This window comes from Erpetoichthys calabaricus, chromosome 1 (assembly GCF_900747795.2).
Source record: "Erpetoichthys calabaricus chromosome 1, fErpCal1.3, whole genome shotgun sequence".
Lineage (NCBI taxonomy): Eukaryota > Metazoa > Chordata > Cladistia > Polypteriformes > Polypteridae > Erpetoichthys > Erpetoichthys calabaricus.
In genome coordinates, this window is record NC_041394.2 from 18,374,435 (window position 1) to 18,398,072 (window position 23,638).

At 43.9% G+C, this 23,638-nt stretch overlaps 1 protein-coding gene across 2 annotated transcripts in view; it reads right to left on the minus strand.

Moving 5' to 3' along the window:
- The window catches only part of ppp1r13l (protein phosphatase 1, regulatory subunit 13 like), a 215,275-nt gene that overhangs the window by 41,415 nt on the left and 150,222 nt on the right, over nucleotides 1-23,638 (minus strand). For both annotated transcript variants that reach the window (XM_051933989.1, XM_051933986.1), the window contains exons 5-7: nucleotides 14,539-15,097; nucleotides 1,776-1,874; nucleotides 1,480-1,571 (exon numbers count right to left, since the gene is read on the minus strand). In XM_051933989.1, the coding sequence (XP_051789949.1) occupies nucleotides 1,480-1,571; nucleotides 1,776-1,874; nucleotides 14,539-15,097 (750 nt within the window). The remainder of the gene's footprint in view (nucleotides 1-1,479; nucleotides 1,572-1,775; nucleotides 1,875-14,538; nucleotides 15,098-23,638) is intronic.

Consider the following 23,638-nt stretch of genomic DNA (forward strand, 5'->3'; position numbering starts at 1 on the left):
CTCCATGGGAGATGGAGTTCTCCACAGCCCTGCTGGGATCTGGGGTGGCTGCCAGGGGGTGCTGTATGGGTCCCTGAGCCAGCCTGGACAACTCTACAGCCCTGCCCGGAAGTGCAATCAGAAACAGGTGATGAAGCACCTGGAGCACTTCTATATGGGCTATTAAAAGGGCCAGCAACCATCACTCAGGAGCCAGAATCGGGAGGTGGAGTACGAGGTTGCCTGGGAGGAGTGGTGGTGCCAGAGGAAGGATTGTGTTGTGTGTATTAAGTGCTTTTGGGACTGTGTTGTGGCTTGGGGGTTCACGAGGAAGACGTGCCCTCCAGTTGAAGAACAATTAAAGTGTGCTTGGATTTTACATGTGTCTCTGTGCCAGGTCAGGCGCTATATAGCGCCTTTATAACAGTGGTTAAACTACATAGTGTGGAGAGACCTGAAGATGACAATTTACCAACACTTCCCATACGATCTAATGAAGCTAGGGAGGATCAACCAGGAAGTATGGGATTAACTGCCCAAATCCAAGTGTGCAAAAATTGTAGAGAGTTACAAAGAAGGCTCAAAGTTGGTGTTGCTGTTGTGGCAGATTCCTGGGGTCCTTACCTGGCCGGGATGCCTGGAAGAACCGGAAGAGGGCATGTATAGCTTCCGGGCCACAAGAGGGCAACCGCCCTGGATTAAGAGAGGACCACGGGAAAAGAGGTTAACCCGTTGGGACCCGTGGCCATTGCCAGGGGGCGCCTTAAACCTCAAAGAACCTGGAAATAGTTACTTCCACCACACCTGGCAAGATGGCAGAGGAACCTGCCAGGGACGGCCGGAGTGCTTCAGGCGCAAAGGACAGCACCTCCACCACACCAGGAAGTGCTACCGGAAGGATGTAAGCAGCCACCATGAGCACATCCGGGCAGGAACAAAAGGGGCCGCCTTCATACAGTCGAGGAGCTTGAGTTGGGAGTGGGAGCAGGACAAAGCTCCCAGGAGGAGACAGGCGGCCAAGGACTGAGAGAGAGAAGCCCTTATTGTGGTGATATTAGCTGTGTGTATTGTGTGTGGTGTTCGGGACTGAAAAACCTGCGTTTATTTGTGCAAAATAATAAAAAAAGATGTGGTTTCCAACTGGTGGTTTCTTGGCAAGTCTCACACTGTCAAATGTGCTGCTACAAAGTACCGAGTTATGGGTCTCAATAGTGAAATGAATGAGAGATTTCAGAATTTTTTCAGATTTGCAAGCCTTTCTGAAAACATGTATTTACTTTGTCTTTATGGGTTATTGAGTGTAGATCGATGGGCAAAAATGGCAAATGTATCCATTACAAATTAAATCTACAACACAATAAAACGTGCAGAAAGTGAAAGGATGTCAATGCTTTCTGAATCCACTGTAGGTGTGCCACCATTTAACGTGGCTGAGATTTTCAGATTACAGAAAGTTTCTTTCAGTCCACCTACATATGTTGTAAATTTACTAAATCTTACCTTCACTGCCAAAGGAGGTGCATCCAAATTAGACTCTCGCCAATTGCTGACCAGTACAGAAGGTGGAGGATTTGGCCTCAGCTTGTCTAGCCCTAGGAATTAAGAAAAGGCACAAATTTAAACTACGTGTGGGAGGCATCACTTTGAATTAGACAAGACTGAGCAAAGAGAGAAGAAAAGAGAAATAACGGCAAGCACAGTTTTTTCTATAGGACATTTCCACACAAACAAAGTGGTTCAAAGTGCTTTACAAGATGTCAAAGAAATAAAGTCTCTCAGTATCAGGTGCAACTCACTCTCATAGCTGGGCTTCTGGTGCGATCGTTTTTCATAGGCCACATCCAGATTCGATTCATTCCATATCCCTGTGGACTTCTGTGGGGCCTGCACGTCATCTGGAATACCATAAGCAAACGATCACCCTCCATCAATCAAAATGGCCAACAAGATAAAGCCAAACTGCATTCATCAAGGCTGAACAAACTTTATGGACTGAATGGTCTTTTCTGGTCTCCTTCAAATACTTTCATTCAGTTTACCAATAGCTGATCGTTTGCAAGTAAGAAAGCCATCAGTCAATCATCTCTTTAAATAAGACCCTTCCTCAAGCTCTTAACAGTACGCTGCATCCATAAAGGACCACATATTGCAGTAATGAGGACGTTTCAAACTGAGCAGCGTGTGTTTTCAAATCACACCACTTACCAGATTGTCCCCATGTTACTTCCACAACAACATTCCATTTTAAAAAGTTATTTCTTTAATCATTTGACGAAGCCCTTTGCCATTGCATACTTATTTTAAAATTGTTTTTAGAAGTACTAGGGGGCTTCGCTCACCAACCCCCGTCTTCCCCTATGCGCCAGCCACTTTGTATCTCTGCCACTCGCATATGTGGATTTCACTTTCACCAAACAACAAATCTTTTAATTCTCGTGGGTAGGCCTCTTCATTGGGAAGAAACACTACTTTTCCCTGAAGGCAACAAGAATTACACGATCTACAAGTCTCCGACTTAAAGTTTAAATCCGAACAATATCTACATACTTCTGTCATATCACCTATGTCCATATATTCAATCTCTTTTCACTGTTCCGTTATTTCACCAAGTAATAATTTTCGTTTGTTTGCACTAATGCGATCTTTACTATCATTTTTTTGAGTCTTTCGAATTTTCGTACTTTCATTATCTCTAACCTGTTCTGGATGTGTATCGCGCTAACGTTTTTGAACCTCTTTACGACGTTCTACTTTGTCATTTACTCTTTGCCTTTTATTTTTGGTCCCAGGCGTCGTTAAATCTCTTGGTACAAAGTCTCGTCTCAAATGACATGAAAGTATCTCTCTGAAAAAGTCTTGTCTCGTCCCAGAATTATTTAGAATTTAGATAGATAGATAGATAGATAGATAGATAGATAGATAGATAGATAGATAGATAGATAGATAGATAGATAGATAGATAGATAGATAGATAGATAGATAGATAGATAGATAGATAGATAGATAGATAGATAGATAGATAGATAGATAGATAGATAGATAGATGTGAAAGGCACTATATGGTAAATAGATAGATAGATAGATAGATAGATAGATAGATAGATAGATAGATAGATAGATAGATAGATAGATAGATAGATAGATAGATAGATAGATAGATAGATAGATAGATAGATAGATAGATAGATAGATAGATAGATAGATAGATAGATAGATAGATAGATGTAAAGGCACTATAAAATAGATAGATAGATAGATAGATAGATAGATAGATAGATAGATAGATAGATAGATAGATAGATAGATAGATAGATAGATAGATAGACAGATGTGAAAGGCACTATATGATAGATAGATAGATAGATAGATAGATAGATAGATAGATAGATAGATAGATAGATAGATAGATAGATAGATAGATAGATAGATAGATAGATAGATAGATAGATAGATACTTTATTAATCACAGGGGGAAATTCACATACTCCAGCAGCAAAAAATATTAAATTAAAGAGTAATAAAAAATGCGGGTAAAAAACAGACAATAACTTGAATAATGTTCAACGTTTACCCCCTCTGGTGGAATTGAAGAGTCGCATAGTTTGGGGGAGGAATGATCTTCTCAGTCTGTCAGTGGATCAGGACAGTGACAGCAGTCTGTCGCTGAAACTGCTCCTCTGTCTGGAGATGACACTGTTTAATGGATGTAGTGGATTATCCATAATTGATAGGAGCCTGCTGAGTGCCCGTTGCTCTGCTACGGATGTCAAACCGTCCAGCTCTATGCCAACAATAGAGCCTGCCTTCCTCACCAGTTTGTCCAGGCGTGAGGCGTCCTTCTTCTTAATGCTGCCTCCCCAGCACACCACTGCGTAGAAGAGGGCACTCGCCACAACCATCTGATAGAACATCTGCAGCATCTTACTGTTGAAGGATGCCAGTCTTCTAAGGAAGTATAGTCGGCTCTGTCCTTTCTTGCACAGAGAATCAGTATTGGCAGTCCAGTCCAATTTATCGTCCAGCTGCACTCCCAGGTATTTATAGGTCTGCACCCTCTGCACACAGTCACCTCTGATGATCACGGGGTCCATGAGGGGTCTTGGCCTCCTAAAATCCACCACCAGTTCCTTGGTTTGCTGGTGTTCAGTTGTAGGTGGTTTAAGTCGCACCATTTAACAAAATCCTTGATGAGGTCCCTATACTCCTATATATTGGAAGTCCGATGTATATAGGCTGAACAGGACTGGAGAAAGTACAGTCCCATGTGGCGCTCCTGTGTTGCTGACCACAATGTCAGATCTGCAATTCCCGAGACGCACATACTGAGGTCTGTCTGTAAGATAGTCCACGATCCATGCCACCAGGTATTTATTGTGAATTTCCCCTTGGGATTAATAAAATATCTATCTATCTATCTATCTATCTATCTATCTATCTATCTATCTATCTATCTATCTATCTATCTATCTATCTATCTATCTATCTATCTATCTATCTATCTATCTATCTATCTATCTATCTATCTATCTATCTATCATATAGTGCCTTATCTATTTATCTATCTACCTTCATGCAGGATGTAATAGAGAGACTGGAGTCCCCTGTGTTTAGATAGACACCAGGACAGAGACGACATTGGAAAACCTTTAAGTGAAACATCTTAAATGTGAAAAATTAGTAGACCTCTCCGGGCTAAGATTCATTTAGCGAGAGAGGAGAATGATGTCTAGTCAAGATCTGTTAATAAGATAACTGTCCAACAAAGTCTTTGGAAGTTTCTGATGAGTTTTTCCATACAATGTGTGTCTGTAGTCAGGTTGTCTCTGTCAGTCCGAGAGATGCAAATAATCCTCATATCTGGCCATAACCACCCTGACCACCCTAACCCACTCTCACTCTCACCTCGGAGTACTGCACCCTCCACACATCCTTCTGCTGATACCAGCATAGGAGAGACATCCCCACCCATAATTACAACAGCGCAGGTGAGCAGAGAGCTGAGGAGACTTCGTGCCAGCAAAGCAGCAGGTCCAGATGGAGTATCGCCACGACAGCTGAAGGTCTGTGCGTCGGAGCTGGGGAGTCCTCTACAGCGCATCTTCAACCTGAGCCTGGAACAGGGGAGAGTCCCGAGGCTTTGGAAAACATCTTGCATCACCCCAGTCCCAAAGGTATCACGTCCTAGTGAGCTGAATGACTTTCGGCCTGTTGCTCTGACATCACATGTGATGAAGACCATGGAGATGCTGCTGCTTCACCACCTTAGGCCACAGGTTCAACACGCCCTTGACCCTCTGCATTTTGCATATCAGGAGAAGGTGGGAGCGGAGGATGCCATCATCTATATGCTACACCGATCCCTCTCCCACTTAGACAGAGGCAGTGGTGCTGTAAGAATTATGTTTCTGGACTTCTCTAGCGCCTTCAACACAATCCAACCTCTGCTCCTTAGGGACAAGCTGACAGAGATGGGATTAGATTCATACCTGGTGGCATGGATCGTGGATTATCTTAAAGACAGACCTCAGTATGTGCGTCTCGGGAACTGCAGGTCTGACATTGTGGTCAGCAACACAGGAGCGCCATAAGGGACTGTACTTTCTCCGGTCCTGTTCAGCCTATATACATCGGACTTCCAATACAACTCGGAGTCCTGCCATGTGCAAAAGTTCGCTGATGACACTGCTATCGTGGGCTGCATCAGGAGTGGGCAGGAGGAGGAGTATAGGAACCTAATCAATGACTTTGTTAAATGGTGCGACTCAAACAACCTACACCTGAACACCAGCAAAACCAAGGAGCTGGTGGTGGATTTTAGGAGGCCCAGACCCCTCATGGACCCCGTGATCATCAAAGGTGACTGTGTGCAGAGGGTGCAGACCTATAAATACCTGGGAGTGCAGCTGGATGATAAATTAGACTGGACTGCCAATACTGATGCTCTGTACAAGAAAGGACAGAGCCGACTATACTTCCTTAGAAGGCTGGAGTCCTTCAACATCTGCAATAAGATGCTGCAGATGTTCTATCAGACGGTTGTGGCAAGCGCCCTCTTCTACGCAGTGGTGTGCTGGGGAGGCAGCATTAAGAAGAAGGACGCCTCACGCCTGGACAAACTGGTGAGGAAGGCAGGCTCTATTGTAGGCACGGAGCTGGACAGTTTGACATCTGTGGCAGAGCGAAGGGCGCTCAGCAGGCTCCTGTCAATTATGGAGAATCCACTGCATCCACTAAATAATGTCATCTCCAGACAGAAGAGCAGCTTCAGCGACAGACTGCTGTCACCGTCCTGCTCCACTGACAGATTGAGGAGATCGTTCCTCCCCCAAACTATGCAACTCTTCAATTCCACCCGGGGGGGGGTAAATGTTAACATTTAACATTATACAAAGTTATTGCCTGTTTTTCACCTGCATTATTATCAATCTTTAATTTAATATTATTTATTGTATCAGTATGGTGCTGCTGGAGAATGTGAATTTCCCATTGGGATTAATAAAGTAAGTAAGTATCTATCTATCTATCTATCTATCTATCTATCTATCTATCTATCTATCTATCTATCTATCTATCTATCTATCTATCTATCTATCTATCTATCTATCTATCTATCTATCTATCTATCTATCTATCTATCTATCAGACCTGTGTCTCTATTTAAACCATGTTTGTAGTACAAGGGTGTTGTACCATGTTAGCCATTATGGACGCAGTGCCAAGTTAAGCAAAATGACCAAAATTCTGTATCACGGTATTTTTCAAAATTATACCGGTTTCATGGTATTTGATGAGATTTTTTTCCCATGCACGAGTGGATGTTAACCACATTTTCCACTGCAATTATTGCAGTAGACTGGCTAAGAATAACCTTTTCCACTGTCATGAGAATTGTACATTGTACAAAAAAACATTTTAATGTGCACACAAGTATTAATACAGGTTTGCATGGCCCCATAAAGTGATCGTTTTCAAGGGGGTGACACTAATGAAGAGAAGGAATCACATTGCATGACAGTTGCATCTATTTTATACGAAGAATGGTCAAAAATCCCTCCATCCAGAATCCAGACACTCGTCAAAGGCTATAGGAGGACAGCATCTAGAGGCTTTTAGATTTGAAAAGGAGGCTCCACTAAGTATTGATGTCATATCTCTGTTTATGCACCTGTCTAATTTTGTTATGATGCATATTGCATATTTTCTGTTACTCCAATAAACTTCATGTCACTGCTGAAATACTACTGTTTCCATAAGGCATGTCAGATATTAAAAGGAAGTTCAGCCAACGAGAAACAAAAATCCAAAGAATTAAGAGGGGTTCCCAGACTTTTTCATATGACTGTATTATATAGTGCCTTTCTTATCTATCTATCTATCTATCTATCTATCTATCTATCTATCTATCTATCTATCTATCTATCTATCCTTTCTTCCTCTCCTTTTACTCTTCGAGGCAAGCTTCGTCCACTTTCACCCGACTCTGGCTCGCCTGGATGAGATTGGGTGGCTTCTTTTATGATGGACACATGAGCACTACCTGCGTGACACTACCAAAAGTAGGACGTACTTCTGCATTCTACAAGAATGGACTACACTTCCCAGCCTGCACTTCGCACTACTATAAAAGATGGTGGCAATGCACAGACATGTATTTAAAATTTTAATCCTCCAAAACAAACACCAATATTTGCCTAGTGCTAAACGATTCAAGGAAAATAAAAAGAAACTTTGGGTTAGTTTGGTAACTTCTTTGCTTTACGTTTGATTGATGTGTTTCAACACTCGGTCTGAATCAACAGGTGATTAGTTACTTTAGGCATTTTCGCACTCCTAGTCAATTTGCTTTGTTACAAATCGGGGGGCAAACATGCCTTTTGATTTGAATCTGCATTTGAGATAAACACCCTGTAGGTTACACAGAGTCCTTTTATTGGGCAGAATCGATTTTTTCCTTGAAAAAATGTTATGCCAGTGACAAGTAGCAGCAAACAAGGACGTGCGTGTCTCTTTCACAAATTAAGCTGAAAACACAAATGTCTGGTGCAAAACCTATAATTTGTTCAGAAAGTCAGAGGACTGTGAAAAAGGACTGCAAAGTGTCACTCACTAGAGTACCATTAGGGCCCATTCACACCAAAGCGTTTTCTAGCAATTCAGTGTTAGACCAGAATGTTCCTAAACTGCTTGAAAAGTTATCTACCATTGTTTTCAATGACACTATTCACACCGAAGTGCTTTAGCAACAAGTGGTTCAGATAAATCCTGCATGCAGGATATTTGGCCAAACACTTGTGCCAAGTTTGTTAAGATGGGCAAAATGTTTAAGCATTAATCATTTTCAATTTTTGTAAACTGTTGTCTTGTTCAAAATATGCTTGCTTCGTGATTTGTCCTTCCTGAGCCCCCTTACAGTGGGGCGTTTCCAATTTAAGCATTGCATGTGCAGTAAACACATGCAGCAAAGTTCATTATTCTTGTTTAAGCCTTTGGTAGCATACACAGTAAGTTTATGTACGTAAAAATTTTACCGTTCTGCATTGCTACTTTTAGTTTAAAAGCTGTTATCAAACTACAAGTTAAATCCTGTTATAGAAAATACCAAAGTAATTAAATTTTTAAAATAAGAAATACTTTTTGTTGGCCCGGACAACTGCGGTGGGTTGGCACCCTGCCCAGGATTGGTTCCTGCCTTGTGCCCTGTGTTGGCTGGGATTGGCTTCAGCAGACCCCCATGACCCTGTGTTTGGATTCAGCGGGTTGGAAAATGGATGGATGGATGGCCCGGACAAACATTCATACATCATGTTTAGAGGATTTCATTTTAATGAAATGTAAATTTCAGTATAACGAACATTTTTTCGACCAAAAGTGGTCACCAAAGATGATAATGCGATGACAAAAATACTTAATGCCGCGTCTACACTTTTGCCGAGTCTCAGGAACCCTACAACAGGCTGTCACTTTCTAGTAAGACCAAAAGTAAATGACAGTTTTTGGTGAAATTTCTGATCACGGGCAGTCTCGGTGAGAGTGTAGGCGTGACATCATACAGGTATTGCCGAATTCTGTGTCTGTGCTCGACTGAGCGCCCATGTGAGTAGTTTGTCTGTGGATACTGTCCTGTTCGAGTACAGTAATCCCTTGCTATATCGCGCTTCGCCTTTCACGGCTTCACTCCATCGCGGATTTTATATGTAAGCATATTTAAATATATATCGCGGATTTTTTGCTGGTTCGCGGATTTCTGCGGACAATGGGTCTTTTAATTTCTGGTACATGCTTCCTCAGTTGGTTTGCCCAGTTGATTTCATACAAGGGACGCTATTGGCAGATGGCTGAGAAGCTACCCAACTTACTTTTCTTTTTCTCTTGCGCTGACTTTCTCTGATCCTGACGTAGGGGGATTGTGCAGGGGGGCTGTTCACACACCTAGACGATACGGACGCTCCTCTAAAAACGCTGAAAGATTATCTTCACGTTGCTACCTTTTGTGCATCTGCTTCCTGAAACGACATGCTGCACGGTGCTTCGCATACTTAAAAGCTCAAAGGGCACGTATTGATTTTTGATTGAAAAACAAACTCTGTCTCTCTCTCTCTCTGTCTCTCTCTCTGCTCCTGACGGAGGGGGTGTGAGCTGCCGCCTTCAACAGCTTTGTGCCGCGGTACTTCGCATACTTAAAAGCCAAACAGCCCTATTGATTTGTTTGCTTTTCTCTATCTCTGTGACAGTCACTGCTCCTGACGCGCACTCCTTTGAAGAGGAAGATATGTTTGCATTCTTTTAATTGTGAGACGGAACTGTCATCTCTGTCTTGTCATGGAGCACAGTTTAAACTTTTGAAAAAGAGACAAATGTTTGTTTGCAGTGTTTGAATAACGTTCCTGTCTCTCTACAACCTCCTGTGTTTCTGCGCAAATCTGTGACCCAAGCATGACAATATAAAAATAACCATATAAACATATGGTTTCTACTTCGCAGATTTTCTTATTTCGCGGGTGGCTCTGGAACGCAACCCCCGCGATGGAGGAGGGATTACTGTACAGTGCTTCTCAAAGTTTCCTTTGCGATGAACAAAAAAAAAATTGAGAAACTGCATCGGTTTACAGTGAAAGAAAATGTAAAAATCCAGGAAAAAGTTGATTCTGAAATGGAGTAAATTAACATGGCAAAAGCATGCACCTTCAACGCTGTCAACGATTTTGAAGGATAGAAGAAAAAATAGAAGACAAAGTTAAAGATCGGGTGTTGGGTCTTGAGCAAAAAAAAAATTAGAAGCGAGTTTGTAATTCTATAAACAAAAGTTACATCTAATGTCTCATTTTCATTCTGTATTCATACCTGTATTCCTACAGAAAAAAATTACATCTAATGTCTCCTTTACAAATAAAATATACAGGTATTGTCAAGCTTGGGTCACAGAGTTAGTTGCACAAGAGACGGAAAGGTGAGTCCAGATTTCCAAGGAAAATACAGGTTCTGTATTACTGTATAGAGAAGGCAGGTACAGTCTCAAGACTTCATTCAAAATAGGAGCTTTTACTTTAGCACTGAATCAAACGAGATAGGAGTCGTGACACAGGGTCAATCGTCCTGTTTTAGTTCCCATCTTCAGATTAGAAGAACCCCAGCGGCTCGGAATCATCACTGTGGCAGACCGGGAGAGTGTGAGGAAGAGCAGCACAACGCCCGGTGTAAAATGTTCTAAACATCGTGTGACAAGCATGTTATGCGGTTAGCCTGATCCTGCAGAGGATAACCGAATACTTTGCCCTTGGTTCACTGTTATTCTGCAGTATAACTATTGGAGCGGCACGTTGAACTGAGTGCTATGATCTGGCTTAACACTGAACACTTAAAATGTCTCAGTGATACTTCCCAATGAAGAAAATATGTTTAGTCCTTCATGTGCGATTGAGCCCTGAAAATGAGCAAACCAGTATGTCCCTCGGGGCTTACATTTATGAAAAGGTCCAACTTTGTTTAAAGATAAAGTCTGCATTTGTGTCTAAAGGGTGCTCTGTTTAAAATAAGTGTTCATTAGATCTCATCTTGTTGGTTATTGAAACAGCAAATAAAGAAACATCCTTGATTCAAGTTCAAATTGATCATCTGAGAAACACAACACACAATACAACAGAGAGCATCAACTTTGAGAATATTCTTCAGGAAAACATCCTGAGTTTGACTTCAATGCACATAAACAGTTAAAATGTTATTCCTGCCAACCAGACGATAAAAGAAAAAATAATTGACAATTAACTCAATTCGCAAAACTATAGTTGGAAGAAGTGCCGCTCACATTCCAGTGGCTTCAGGCCTGCACACGAATCTTCTAGAACAGGGGTGGGCAAACTCGGTCCTGGAGGGCTGCAGGTTTTTGAATTAGAAAACAATCCTTGCCAATAATTAAATTTCATGGCTTGCTAGCACTTTAACTCTGCCATGTCAGGCCATTCTCATCTCCTAGATTTTTTTTTTCCTTTCTAAGGATATCATCCAAATGATTTGAAGTCTAAAATGGACTCAATCTTTCACTTTTTTCTCTTCACGTTCCTTCCAAGTATTTAATTATACCAAATAGTGCACGATAAATACACACAGGTGTAAATGGTAGCAAGCTAAAAGGAGAAATGCTGGTTTCTTTTGTCATTTGCATCTTATTGCTAATAAGGAGCCATTAAAAACTATGAAAACAGCTGTTTAAGACTAAAATAAGCAATAAGTGTTCAATATCTTAACGACCGAGACAACTAAAGTGAAGCAGAAGTGTTACTTGAGCAATAAGGGCTTCTTATTAAGCAAATGGGTGGGAACAAAAACCTGCAGCCACTGCGGCCCTCCAGGAATGACTTTGCCCACCCCTGTTCTAGAAGCTACTATTCTGGGTGATGCTATGGTAAAGACCTACTGTATGAGGTACAGTGGGTATAAAAAAGAACACCCCCCCCCCTTTGAAATATTCCCATTTTTTTGCTTAACAGCCTTAAATGAAAACACACAAACCAATATTTTTTTTCCAGACTTGTTTGGGAGGGTCGCAAGGAAAAAGCCACATCTCAAGAAAGGCCACTTTAAGGCTTGCGAGAATGCACCTTGAAGATTCTGATGCCAAGTGGAAAAAAAGGTCTTATGGTCAGATGAGACCAAAATCAAACTATTTGGCCTCAACACCAATGCAGCTCACCATCCACAACACACCACACCTACAGTACAGCATGGAGGTGGCAGCATCCTGTTGTGGGGGGTTTCTCTGCCGCAGGGTAGAGTCGTTAGGGTAGAAGGAAAAATGGATGGGGCAAAATACCATCAAATTCTTGAGGAAAACCTGCTACCCTCTACCAGAAAGTTGAAGATGGGCAGAATGTTCACCAACACGACAACAACCCGAAGCACACAGCAAAACTGAGCACACAGTGGCTGAAGGAGAAAAAAGTGAATGTCCTGGTGTGGCCAGTCAGAGCCCAGACCTAAATCTGTGGAAAGATCTGAAGATAGCAGACCACCAACGCTCACCATCCAATCTGACCGAACTTGAACAGTTCTGTAAAGGAGAGTGGGGGGCAAATATGACACAATCTAGAGGTGCGAAGCTGATAGAGAAGAATCTCAAGAGACTCAAGGCTGTCATTAAAGCAGAAGGGGGGTCAACAAAATGACATTGACATTGGGGGGTGGGGGTGATCCTTTATTAATCTCAGTAGGTCTTGGTTTTGATTTTTTTTAAATTCTTCTGATCTGTAGCTGTGATATCTCTCACTTGGATGTTAGAGGTTCCCAGACGGCATATCAGGTCGGCTCTTAAAGTCTTGCTCTAAGCAGCTCTCCCCAGTTTTTCATTTGCTTTTGAACTGGTCTCTGACCTGTGGTATTGTACCTAATCTGTGGAAACAATCAATCATTACCCCTGTATCTAAGGTTTCTAGGCCAAGCTGTTTAAATGACTATAGACCAGTGGCACTTACATCTATTCCAATGAAATGCTTTGAACACTTGGTGAAAAACGTTTTAATGACAGAGACAAAGTCTTTTCAAGACAACAATCAATTTGCTTATTGTGCAAACAGAAGTGTGGGAGATGCTCTGCTTGTTATCTTACATCAAATCTATACCTTTCTTGATCAGCCTGGTTCATATGTCAGAGCACTATTTTTGGATTTTTCTTCAGCGTTCAATACTATACAGCCTCATATACTGATTGGGAAATTAAACAGTATGAATGTAAACCCATTTATCACACTATGCATTCAGAACTTTCTTTTAAATCGTTCACAGACAGTTAAAGTTCAGGACACTTTTTCAATAGCCATTCATTCAAACACAGGAAGTCCACAGGGGTGTGTGTGTCTTATCACCATTACTGTTTACTCTGTACACAAGTGACCTGAGACAGAACAATGACCACTGCTCCATTATTAAGTATGCGGATGACACCATAGATCATAGGATGCATATCTGGGGAGGATGAAAGCCACTATCTAAATCAAGTGGACTGTATGGTAAACTGGTGCAATAAAAACTCTCTCACTCTGAATGTAAAAAAGACCAAAGAAATGATATTTGATTTTAAGAGACAGAAATCTGTATGTTCACCTATTGTAGTTCTGGGAGAGGAGGTAGAAATAGTGAATGAATACAAATACTTAGGAACTTACCTAGATAACAATCTTAACTGGAATACAAATACAAAAAAATTATTTTCTAAATGCAACCAGCGCTTATTTCTCCTCCATAAACTCAAACTATTTAAAGTAGACAAGGACCTCATGTTGTCCTTCTATCGCAGTATGATCCAGTCCGTGATCACTTTCAGTTTCATTGCCTGGTTTAATAGTCTGACAAACCAAAACTCAAAAAAGCTCCAGCAGATTACGAAGTATGCAGCTAAAGTTATTGGGGCTGATGTAGATGATTTGACAAGTGTGTGTCAGAGGGCAATGCTAAAGAAACTGGAAATCATCTCAACTGATGACAGACATCCATTACATGTAGAACTAAACTTCAGTAAATCAGGAAGGATAGTCGCTTTGAAAACCCACACAAATCGCTCCAGAAACTCCTTTCTTCCTAGTGCCATACGACTTTTCAATGAGAAATATCGGAGATAATGTTTAAGGTTTTGATATATATCCTGTAACTTTTTTTTTGGTGTAAATATGTTTTATCTAACTTCCTTACCTTAACCTTTCTTATTTCTATTTGTCTGTTTTATTTCATTCTGTCTGTTACCTGTTATTAGATGCAACTGAGAAGGCAAATTTCATGTTTTCCTGTGTAAACATGACTAAATAAAGAAACCAAACCAAACCAGTAAAGCTGGGAAGAAATATTTTTTGTGCGTGTTTTCATTTAAGGATGGGAGTATTTCAAAGGGGGGGGGGGGGGTATTTTCTATACCCACTGATCTGTTTTAGTGTTTTATTGCATGCATATCTGAAACTGTAATAAACTATTTCATTCTAGACTCGGAGCAGATTCTGTTCCCAGTTTTATTTTGTAAAACCTTCTGCTACAACATTAGCGAAACAACATCGAGACAACCGAGATTTGCTACATTACCGTATGTTCTCAGCTCTCTGAAGTTCCTCGGCAGTGTGCTGGAAACCAGTGGCTTGTTCTGTCGAGGTGCAGCAGCAAACTCCTGCGGTACTACAGAAGCAGGGTGAGGAGAAGGACTTCTCTCCTTCTGTTGGGACCATCCTGAGCTCCGTCCCAAAGACCCAGTGTCATACTGTAAAGACGCCGAAGAAGAACTTTTTTTCTGCGTCTGGGCAAAAAAGCGAGGTGACTGGACTGGTGACATCTGATCATAGTTATGGATTTCCGAAATGACTGAACGAGGAGAAGGAGATGGAGATCTTTCATGCTGGCCCAAGGGAGGTGTCTGTTGCCCAGAGGTATAGTAAAAAGAAGGCGTGTATTTACTGCTTGAAATGGAGTCCAGGGGTTTGGGGGACTGATCTTGACTAAACTGACCAGATGGGCTGAAGGCTAAAGATTTGCTGGCTGGACTGGTATCGCTTGTCATTTGTTGATCTTTCATCCTGGAGGAATGACTGAGGGTGTCCAGATTCTCCCCCGAGTTAACAGGAGAGGCTTTGTAATCAGGATATGTGCCCTGAAACCAAAAATGGTGCATTAGAAAACATTACTGTTCATTCGGAACTTGATGAAGAATATAGAAACATCCATTAGACGTCAGTTAGAATATCTGAAAGCATTTCAATGTGAAGTTAAACAAGTAACAGGGGATCTTCATTTAGTAAGAGGCTTATTTAAGAGTAAGTAATATCACAAAGATCCTTAACAAAGGCACATTTAAGTTCATTTAATTATGCAAGACCAATTAGAATATGTTGGCTAATCTCCACACAGATTGCCAAAATGAAGAACTAGAAGAAAAATCATAAAGTAACAAACATACCAAGAGATCACAGATATTGTAAGCTGCAGGAATTTAAAAATATACCAAAGGACAAGGCGGCACGGTAGTGCTGCTGCCTGGCAGTTAGGAGACCTGGGTTCGCTTCCAGGGTCCTCCCTGTGTGGAGTTTGCATGTTCTCCCCGTGTCTGCGTGGGTTTCCTCCTGTGCTCTGGTTTCCTCCCACAATCCAAAGACTTGCAGGTTAGGTGCATTGGAGGTCCTAAATTGTCCCTAGTGTGCACCTGGTGTGTGTGTGTGTGTGTGTGTGTGCCCTGCGGTGGGCTGGCACCCTGCCCAGGGATTTGTTCCTGCCTTGCACCTTGTGTTGGCTGGGATTGGGATAGCGGGTTGGATAATGGATGGATGTATAATATAATATAATATCCATCCATCCATCCATTGTCTCCCTCTTATCCGAGGTCGGGTCGCGGGGGCAGCAGCTTGAGCAGAGATGCCCAGACTTCCCTCTCCCCGGCCACTTCTTCTAGCTCTTCCGGGAGAATCCTAAGGCGTTCCCAGGCCAGTCGAGAGACATAGTCCCTCCAGCGTGTCCTGGGTCTTCCCCAGGGCCTCCTCCCGGTTAGGCGTGCCCGGAACACCTCACCAGGGAGGCATCCAGGAGGCATCCTGATCAGATGCCCAAGCCACCTCATCTGACTCCTCTCGATGCAGAGGAGCAGCGGCTCTACTCTGAGTTCCTCCCGGATGACTGAGCTTCTCACCCTATCTTTAAGGGAAAGCCCAGACACCCTGTGGAGGAAACTCATTTCAGCCGCTTGTATTCGCGATCTCGTTCTTTTGGTCACTACCCACAGCTCATGACCATAGGTGAGGGTAGGAACATAGATCGACTGGTAAATTGAGAGCTTCGCCTTGTGGCTCAGCTCCTTTTTCACCACGACAGACCGATGCAGAGCCCACATTACTGCGGATGCTGCACCGATCCGCCTGTCGATCTCACGCTCCATTCTTCCCTCACTCGTGAACAAGACCCCGAGATACTTGAACTCCTCCACTTGGGGCAGGATCTCGCTACCAACCCTGAGAGGGCACTCCACCCTTTTCCAGCTGAGGACCATGGTCTCGGATTTGGAGGTGCTGATTCTCATCCCAGCCGCTTCACACTTGGCTGCGAACCGATCCAGAGAGAGCTGAAGATCACGGCCTGATGAAGCAAACAGGACAACATCATCTGCAAAAAGCAGTGACCCAATCCTGAGCCCACCAAACCGGACCCCCTCAACACCCTGGCTGCGCCTAGAAATTCTGTCCATAAAAGTTATGAACAGAATCGGTGACAAAGGGCAGCCCTGGCGGAGTCCAACTCTCACTGGAAACGGGTTCGACTTACTGCCGGCAATGCGGACCAAGCTCTGACACCGATCGTACAGGGACCGAACCGCCCTTATCAGGGGGTCCGGTACTCCATACTCTTGGAGTACCCCCCACAGGATTCCCCGAGGGACACGGTTGAATGCCTTTTCCAAGTCCACAAAACACATGTAGACTGGTTGGGCAAACTCCCATGCACCCTCCAGGACCCTGCTAAGGGTATAGAGCTGGTCCACTGTTCCGCGACCAGGACACAAACCACACTGTTCCTCCTGAATCCGAGGCTCGACTATCCGATGGACCCTCCTCTCCAGGGCCCCTGAATAGACTTTTCCAGGGAGGCTGAGGAGTGTGATCCCTCTGTAGTTGGAACACACCCTCCGGTCCCCCTTCTTAAAGAGGGGGACCACCACCCCGGTCTGCCAATCCAGAGGCACTGTCCCTGATGTCCATGCGATGTTGCAGAGGCGTGTCAACCAAGACAACCCTACAACATCCAGAGCCTTTAGGAACTCCGGGCGTATCTCATCCACCCCCGGGGCCATGCCACCAAGGAGTTTTTTGACCACCTCGGTGACCTCAGTCCCAGAGATGGGGGAGCCCACCTCCGAGTCCCCAGGCTCTGCTTCCTCATTGGAAGGCATGTTAATGGGACTGAGTAGGTCTTCGAAGTACTCCCCCCACCGACCCACAACGTCCCGAGTCGAGGTCAGCAGCGCACCATCCCCACCATATACAGTGTTGACACTGCACTGCTTCCACGCCCGAGTTTTTGCCTCAGCAACCACCAAAGCTGCATTCCGCTTGGCCTGCCGGTACCTATCAGCTGCCTCCAGGGTCCCACAGGACAAAAGGGTCCTGTAGAACTCCTTCTTCAGCTTGACGGCATCCTTCACTGCCGGTGTCCACCAACGGGTTTGGGGATTGCCGCCACGACAGGCACCGACCACCTTACGGCCACAGCTCCGGTCAGCTGCCTCAACAATAGAGGCACGGAACATGGCCCATTCGGACTCAATGTCCCCCACCTCCCTCTGGATGTGGTCGAAGTTCTGCCGGAGGTGGGAGTTGAAGCTCCAACACGTTTGGGCCTACCAGGCCTGACCGGCATCCTTCCCCACCATCGAAGGCAACTCACCACCAGGTGGTGATCAGTTGACAGCTCCGCCCCTCTCTTCACCCGAGTGTCCAAGACATGTGGCCGCAAGTCCGACGACACGACCACAAAGTCGATCATCGAACTAAGGCCTAGGGTGTCCTGGTGCCTAGTGCACATATGAACACCCCTATGCTTGAACATGGTGTTCATTATGGACAATCCGTGATGAGCACAGAAGTCCAATAACAAAACACCACTCGGGTTCAGATCGGGGGGGCCATTCCTCCCAATCACGCCCTTCCAGGTCTCACTGTCATTGTCCACATGAGCATTGAAGTCTCCCAGCAGAACGAGGGAGTCCCCAGAAGGTATGCCATCCAGCACCCCCTCCAGGGACTCCAAAAAGGGTGGGTACTCCGAACTGCTGTTCGGTGCCTACGCACAAACAACAGTTAGGACCCGTCCCCCCACCCGAGGGCGAAGGGAGGCTACCCTCTCGTCCACCGGGGTAAACCCCAATCTACAGGCTCCAAGTCGGGGGGCAATAAGTATACCCACACCCGCTCGGCGCCTCTCACCGGGGGCAACTCCAGAGTGGTACAGAGTCCAGCCCCTCTCAAGGAGATTGGTTCCAGAGTCCAAGCTGTGCGTCGAGGTGAGTCCGACTATATCTAGCCGGAACCTCTCAACTTCGCACACTAGCTCAGGCTCCTTCCCCTTCAGAGAGGTGACATTCCACGTCCCAAGAGCCAGCTTCTGTAGCCGAGGATCGGACCGCCAAGGTCCCCGCCTTCGGCCACCACCCAACTCACACTGCACCCGACCTCCTTGGCCCCTCTCGTAGGTGGTGAGCCCATGGGAAGGGGGACCCACGTTGCCTCTTTGGGCTGTGCCCGGCCGAGCCCCATGGGTGCAGGCCCGGCCACCAGGCGCTTGCCATCGAGCCCCACCTCCAGGCCTGGCTCCAGAGTGGGGCCCCGGTGACCCGTGTCCGGGCAAGGGAAAATGCCGTCCAAAATTGTTTTTCATCATAGGAGGTTTGTTTAATAATATAATATAATATAATATAATATAATATAATATAATATAATATAATATAATATAATATAATATAATCCTCTTAATCCTCTAATAAAACCCCTGTGTGCGTCCAGTGTCCGTGTATGTGTGTCTTTTGGTGAAGTGCGCATGCGCGGGGCACGGTGCGATACTTCAAAGCAGATGCTTCAAAGGCCGCCTGACACGTCACACAAGACAGAGAGGGCGGGACCTATAAAATATCGATCCAATCGGATTTCAGTAAATGAGGTAAGACCTAAAAGATAAAACATGAAAAATCCAATCGGGTACTGAGACGCGGAGACCAGCTTCCCCAAAGAGGTGGGATTAGTGTTTGTTGTTGTGCAAGTGTTCACTCTGAGGATGTCAGAGTTGCGATTAAGAAGCTTGGCCCGGTAAAGTGTCAGTCGTTGAAGGGGATTTCCTAAATATACGAATTTTCATGATATTACAATACAATGACTTTTAAAAGTAGATTTATTTTCGCGCACATTACATCAGTTGCTGGGGAGAATCTGCTGATTGCCCACTGTTGTGACAGAAAATTAAAAGCATATTACGGACAGCAAAGCCAGTATTACTGTCAGAGAAAATTACAGGCATTTTACGGAAAAAATTTAATGAGGTAAAAGGTCCCTTGCCATTTAATATAGACTGTTCCTACTAATGTTTATGGACTACTGTTCTAGCGCCCATTATTGTAATGGGCATAATGTCTAGTATAATATAATATAATATAATATAATATAATATAATATAATATAATATAATATAATATAATATAATATAATATAAAAGGACAAGTGTCTGTGTAATGTAATATAACATAATATAAACCCAGGTCCTCCCTGCGTGGAGTTTGCATGTTCTCCCTGTGTCAGCGTGGGTTTCCTCCCACAGTCCAAAGACATGCAGGTCAGGTGCACTGTCAATCCTAAATTGTTCCTAGTGTGTGCTTGGTGTGTGTGTGTGCCCTGCAGTGGGCTGGCGCCCTGCCCGGTATTTGTTCCTGCCTTGCGCCCTGTGCTGGCTGGGATTGGCTCCAGCAGACCCCCGTGACCCTGTGTTAGGATATAGCGGGTTGGATAATGACTGACTGACCAACCAAAGGACAAGCAGCAGCGGAGGAAAGGAAAACAAGAACTAGTACAATAGTGAAGGACCATCTATGAATGATTTCTTCTCTTTGAATGACCCTTTTCAGTGAGTAATAAGAACTGATTCAAGAGCACAAATGAATCGCTTCAGCACAGCGCACATGCATTGTGTTGTCAGTGTGTTTAGTTTTACAGGTCGATAGGAAATTAGAAACTGCTGTTAATTAAACCCGTTATTTAATCCCACGGCTTGTTGCTGCTGTCATTCTGTAGCGGGGCTACATAATAATAAGTATTTGTTTTTTGTCTGTGCCGAGTGCGTTTTGTTTTCATCGTCCCGTTTACTGTACGTTGTTATATGTGCGTCAGTAAATGTTGTCCCCGTAAGTGAAGAGGGGAAGGATGATGGAGAGAGACCAGAGATGGAAATCACCATGCTAAACTCTCCAGATACATCCGGGACATTCTGTATTTAAAAAAGAGGAGCGAAGGCGAGGAAAAAAGGAGAAGAAAGGGAGAGAGGCAAGAAATCGAGAGGAGAAAGGAGACAATCGACCCAATCATTTGCAAACTCATCACTGCCATTTATTGCATCATTCCACTGCTTGCCTTTTTCAACCACCGATTCATCATCACGACAGCCAGAGCTGAGAAACCCCGGGGTTCAGATTCATACCAGCCATTGCCAGGACTTTTCACTGTGAGGTCGTTTTGTTTTCGGGAAGGAGCACAATAACACTACGGTCAGTATCAATACCGCCGGACTTTATTTTGGACTCATTTGTCCCCACATTTCAATTGCTGGGGTCGGCTGTTTCAATTCTGCCACAGCAGACATTTCCAAAACTGTTGATTTTTATGTTTTTTCTAAGAACTCCATCAAAATGTTTTGGTGACCTGAGAGATGAGCCTTACTGAGACCTTCACCTTTCTTTATTTTCAGATATTGTGTGATGGGCACAGGTGAGCTGCTCATGTGACGTCTTGTTTTGTGCCTCATTATTGTTTGGTTGCTAATTAAAGAAAAAGAGACAAGTAAGAGGCCTGAGTCAAGTTAATTAAATTGAAGGTGAAAGAACTTACCGTATATACTCCCATGTATAAGTCAGGACTTGACTTGATTTTACTGTATAATTTCAGATATTTTATAATGTCGGTCGTATAAATTGAAAACTCACGCTATCGGTCCAAGAGATTATGATATGCTAACACCCATCTGACAGAGTAACCACTGAGCACACGGCCTTTTATTTCTATGTATTGTGCCTACGTGACCACACAGTAATACCCGAATTATTCTGAAGCAACATTTGCACTGATTTGTGTTTTTGGTATCTCACACCCTCATACACCTTTATCGTAAGAGCATCCCTTATCTACGATGGAGCGTTCGATCAGAAGAAAGTATGAAGCTGGTTTTAAATTAAACGTCGTTGAAGTGGCGAAAGAAATCGGAAAGTGAACTGCTGCAACAAAATTCAATGTGTCTGAGAAACTAGTGTGAGATTGGAGGAGACAAAAATGTAAGCGTCACATTTTTGAAAGGGCGTATAATTCAGGGTCCGATTTTATGATCGATTTTTCAGGTTTCAAGACCCGACTTATACGCGAGTACATACGGCAATTAGCAGCAAAAACTGGTCACTTAATGAAGAAGATGATCAGAATGATCCAGAACCAGAACCGGAGTTCAATACCCGTGATCTAAATGAAATGTTTCCAACATCTTGTGGAATCCACGCTATGGATTATTGAGGCCGTTTTGAGAGCAAAAGGAGGCTCTACCCAGTGTTAGTATGGTGCTACTAATACTTAGTGAGTACAGATTGATGGGAAATAATGACAAACATATCCTTTTAAGATTAAATCTACAACAGTGTTTCCCAACCTCGGTCCTGGGGACACACTGTGGCTGCAGGTTTTTATTCCAACCTGCTTCTGTTTTTAATTGGGACTTCTGGGCTAATTACGTGATGTTTATTTCCCAACTTCTTTGTTTTGGGAACAATATAGAAATAAGAAAACTAAGTTTGGTAAAAAAAAAAAAAATATATATATATATATATATATATATATATATATATATATATATATATATATACAGCATATATATATATATTTTGGCACCCGCCCGGGACGCCCGGGGAGACAGGAGGAGGGCTCATGCCTCCTCCAGACCACGAGGGGGCGACCGCCCTGGTTGTATTGGGGGCCATGGGTACAGGGCTTGGAAGCCCAACCCTGTAGGGGCCCGTGGCCACCGTCAGGGGGCGTCCCTGTGCCTGATGGACCCTGGACCCCAGCACTTCCACCACACCAGGAAGTGCTGGGGGGAAGAAGAGAGGGAACACCCGGAGTGCATCTGGGTATGAATAAAAGGGTCCACCTCCCTTCATTCGAGGCTGGAGTCGGGTGGAAGAGGACGAGGTCTGGAAGGAGAGAGAAGGAGGTGGTCTGAAGGAAAGGCGTTGTGGTATTGGCCTGGACTTTGGGGGAGTCTGTGGGTTATGTGGCACAATAATTGTAAATAATAGTTGTATAATAAACATGTGTTGGGTGACAAAATGATGTCTGCCTGTCTGTGTCTGGGCTGTTCCCCACAATATATACATATATATATATATATATATATATATATTGTGGTGGGCTGGCGCCCTGCCCGGGGTTTGTTTCCTGCCTTGCGCCCTGTGTTGGCAGGGATTGGCTCCAGCAGACCCCCGTAGTTAGGATATAGCGGGTTGGATAATGGATGGATGGATGTATATATATATATATATATATATGTATATATACATACAGTGCATCCGGAAAGTATTCACAGCACATCACTTTTCCCACATTTTGTTATGTTACAGCCTTATTCCAAAATGGATTAAATTCATTTTTTTCCTCAGAATTCTACACACAACACCCCATAATGACAACGTGAAAAAAGTTTACTTGAGGTTTTTGCAAATTTATTAAAAATAAAAAAACTGAGAAATCCCATGTCCATAAGTATTCACAGCCTTTGCTCAATACTTTGTTGATGCACCGTTGGCAGCAATTACAGCCTCAAGTCTTTTTGAATATGATGCCACAAGCTTGGCACACCTATCCTTGGCCAGTTTCGCCCATTCCTCTTTGCAGCACCTCTCAAGCTCCATCAGGTTGGATGGGAAGCGTCGGTGCACAGCCATTTTAAGATCTCTCCAGAGATGTTCAATCAGATTCAAGTCTGGGCTCTGGCTGGGCCACTCAAGGACATTCACAGAGTTGTCCTGAAGCCACTCCTTTGATATCTTGGCTGTGTGCTTAGAGTCGTTGTCTTGCTGAAAGATGAACCGTCGCCCCAGTCTGAGGTCAAGAGCGCTCTGAAGCAGGTTTTTACATTTACATTTACATCATTTAGCAGACGCTCTTATCCAGAGCGACTTACAACAGTGTTTGTTAGTTTTTTTCGCATACCCCTTGGGGTCAGAGCGCAGGGTCAGCCATTGTACAGCGCCCCCTGGAGCAATTACAGGTTAAGGGCCTTGCTCAAGGGCCCAGCAGAGTGGGATCACTTTTGGCAGTGACGGGGATTCAAACCGGCAACCTTCGGGATACCAGCGCAGATCCTTAGCCTCAGAGCCACCACTCCGCCCATAGGTTTTCATCCAGGATGT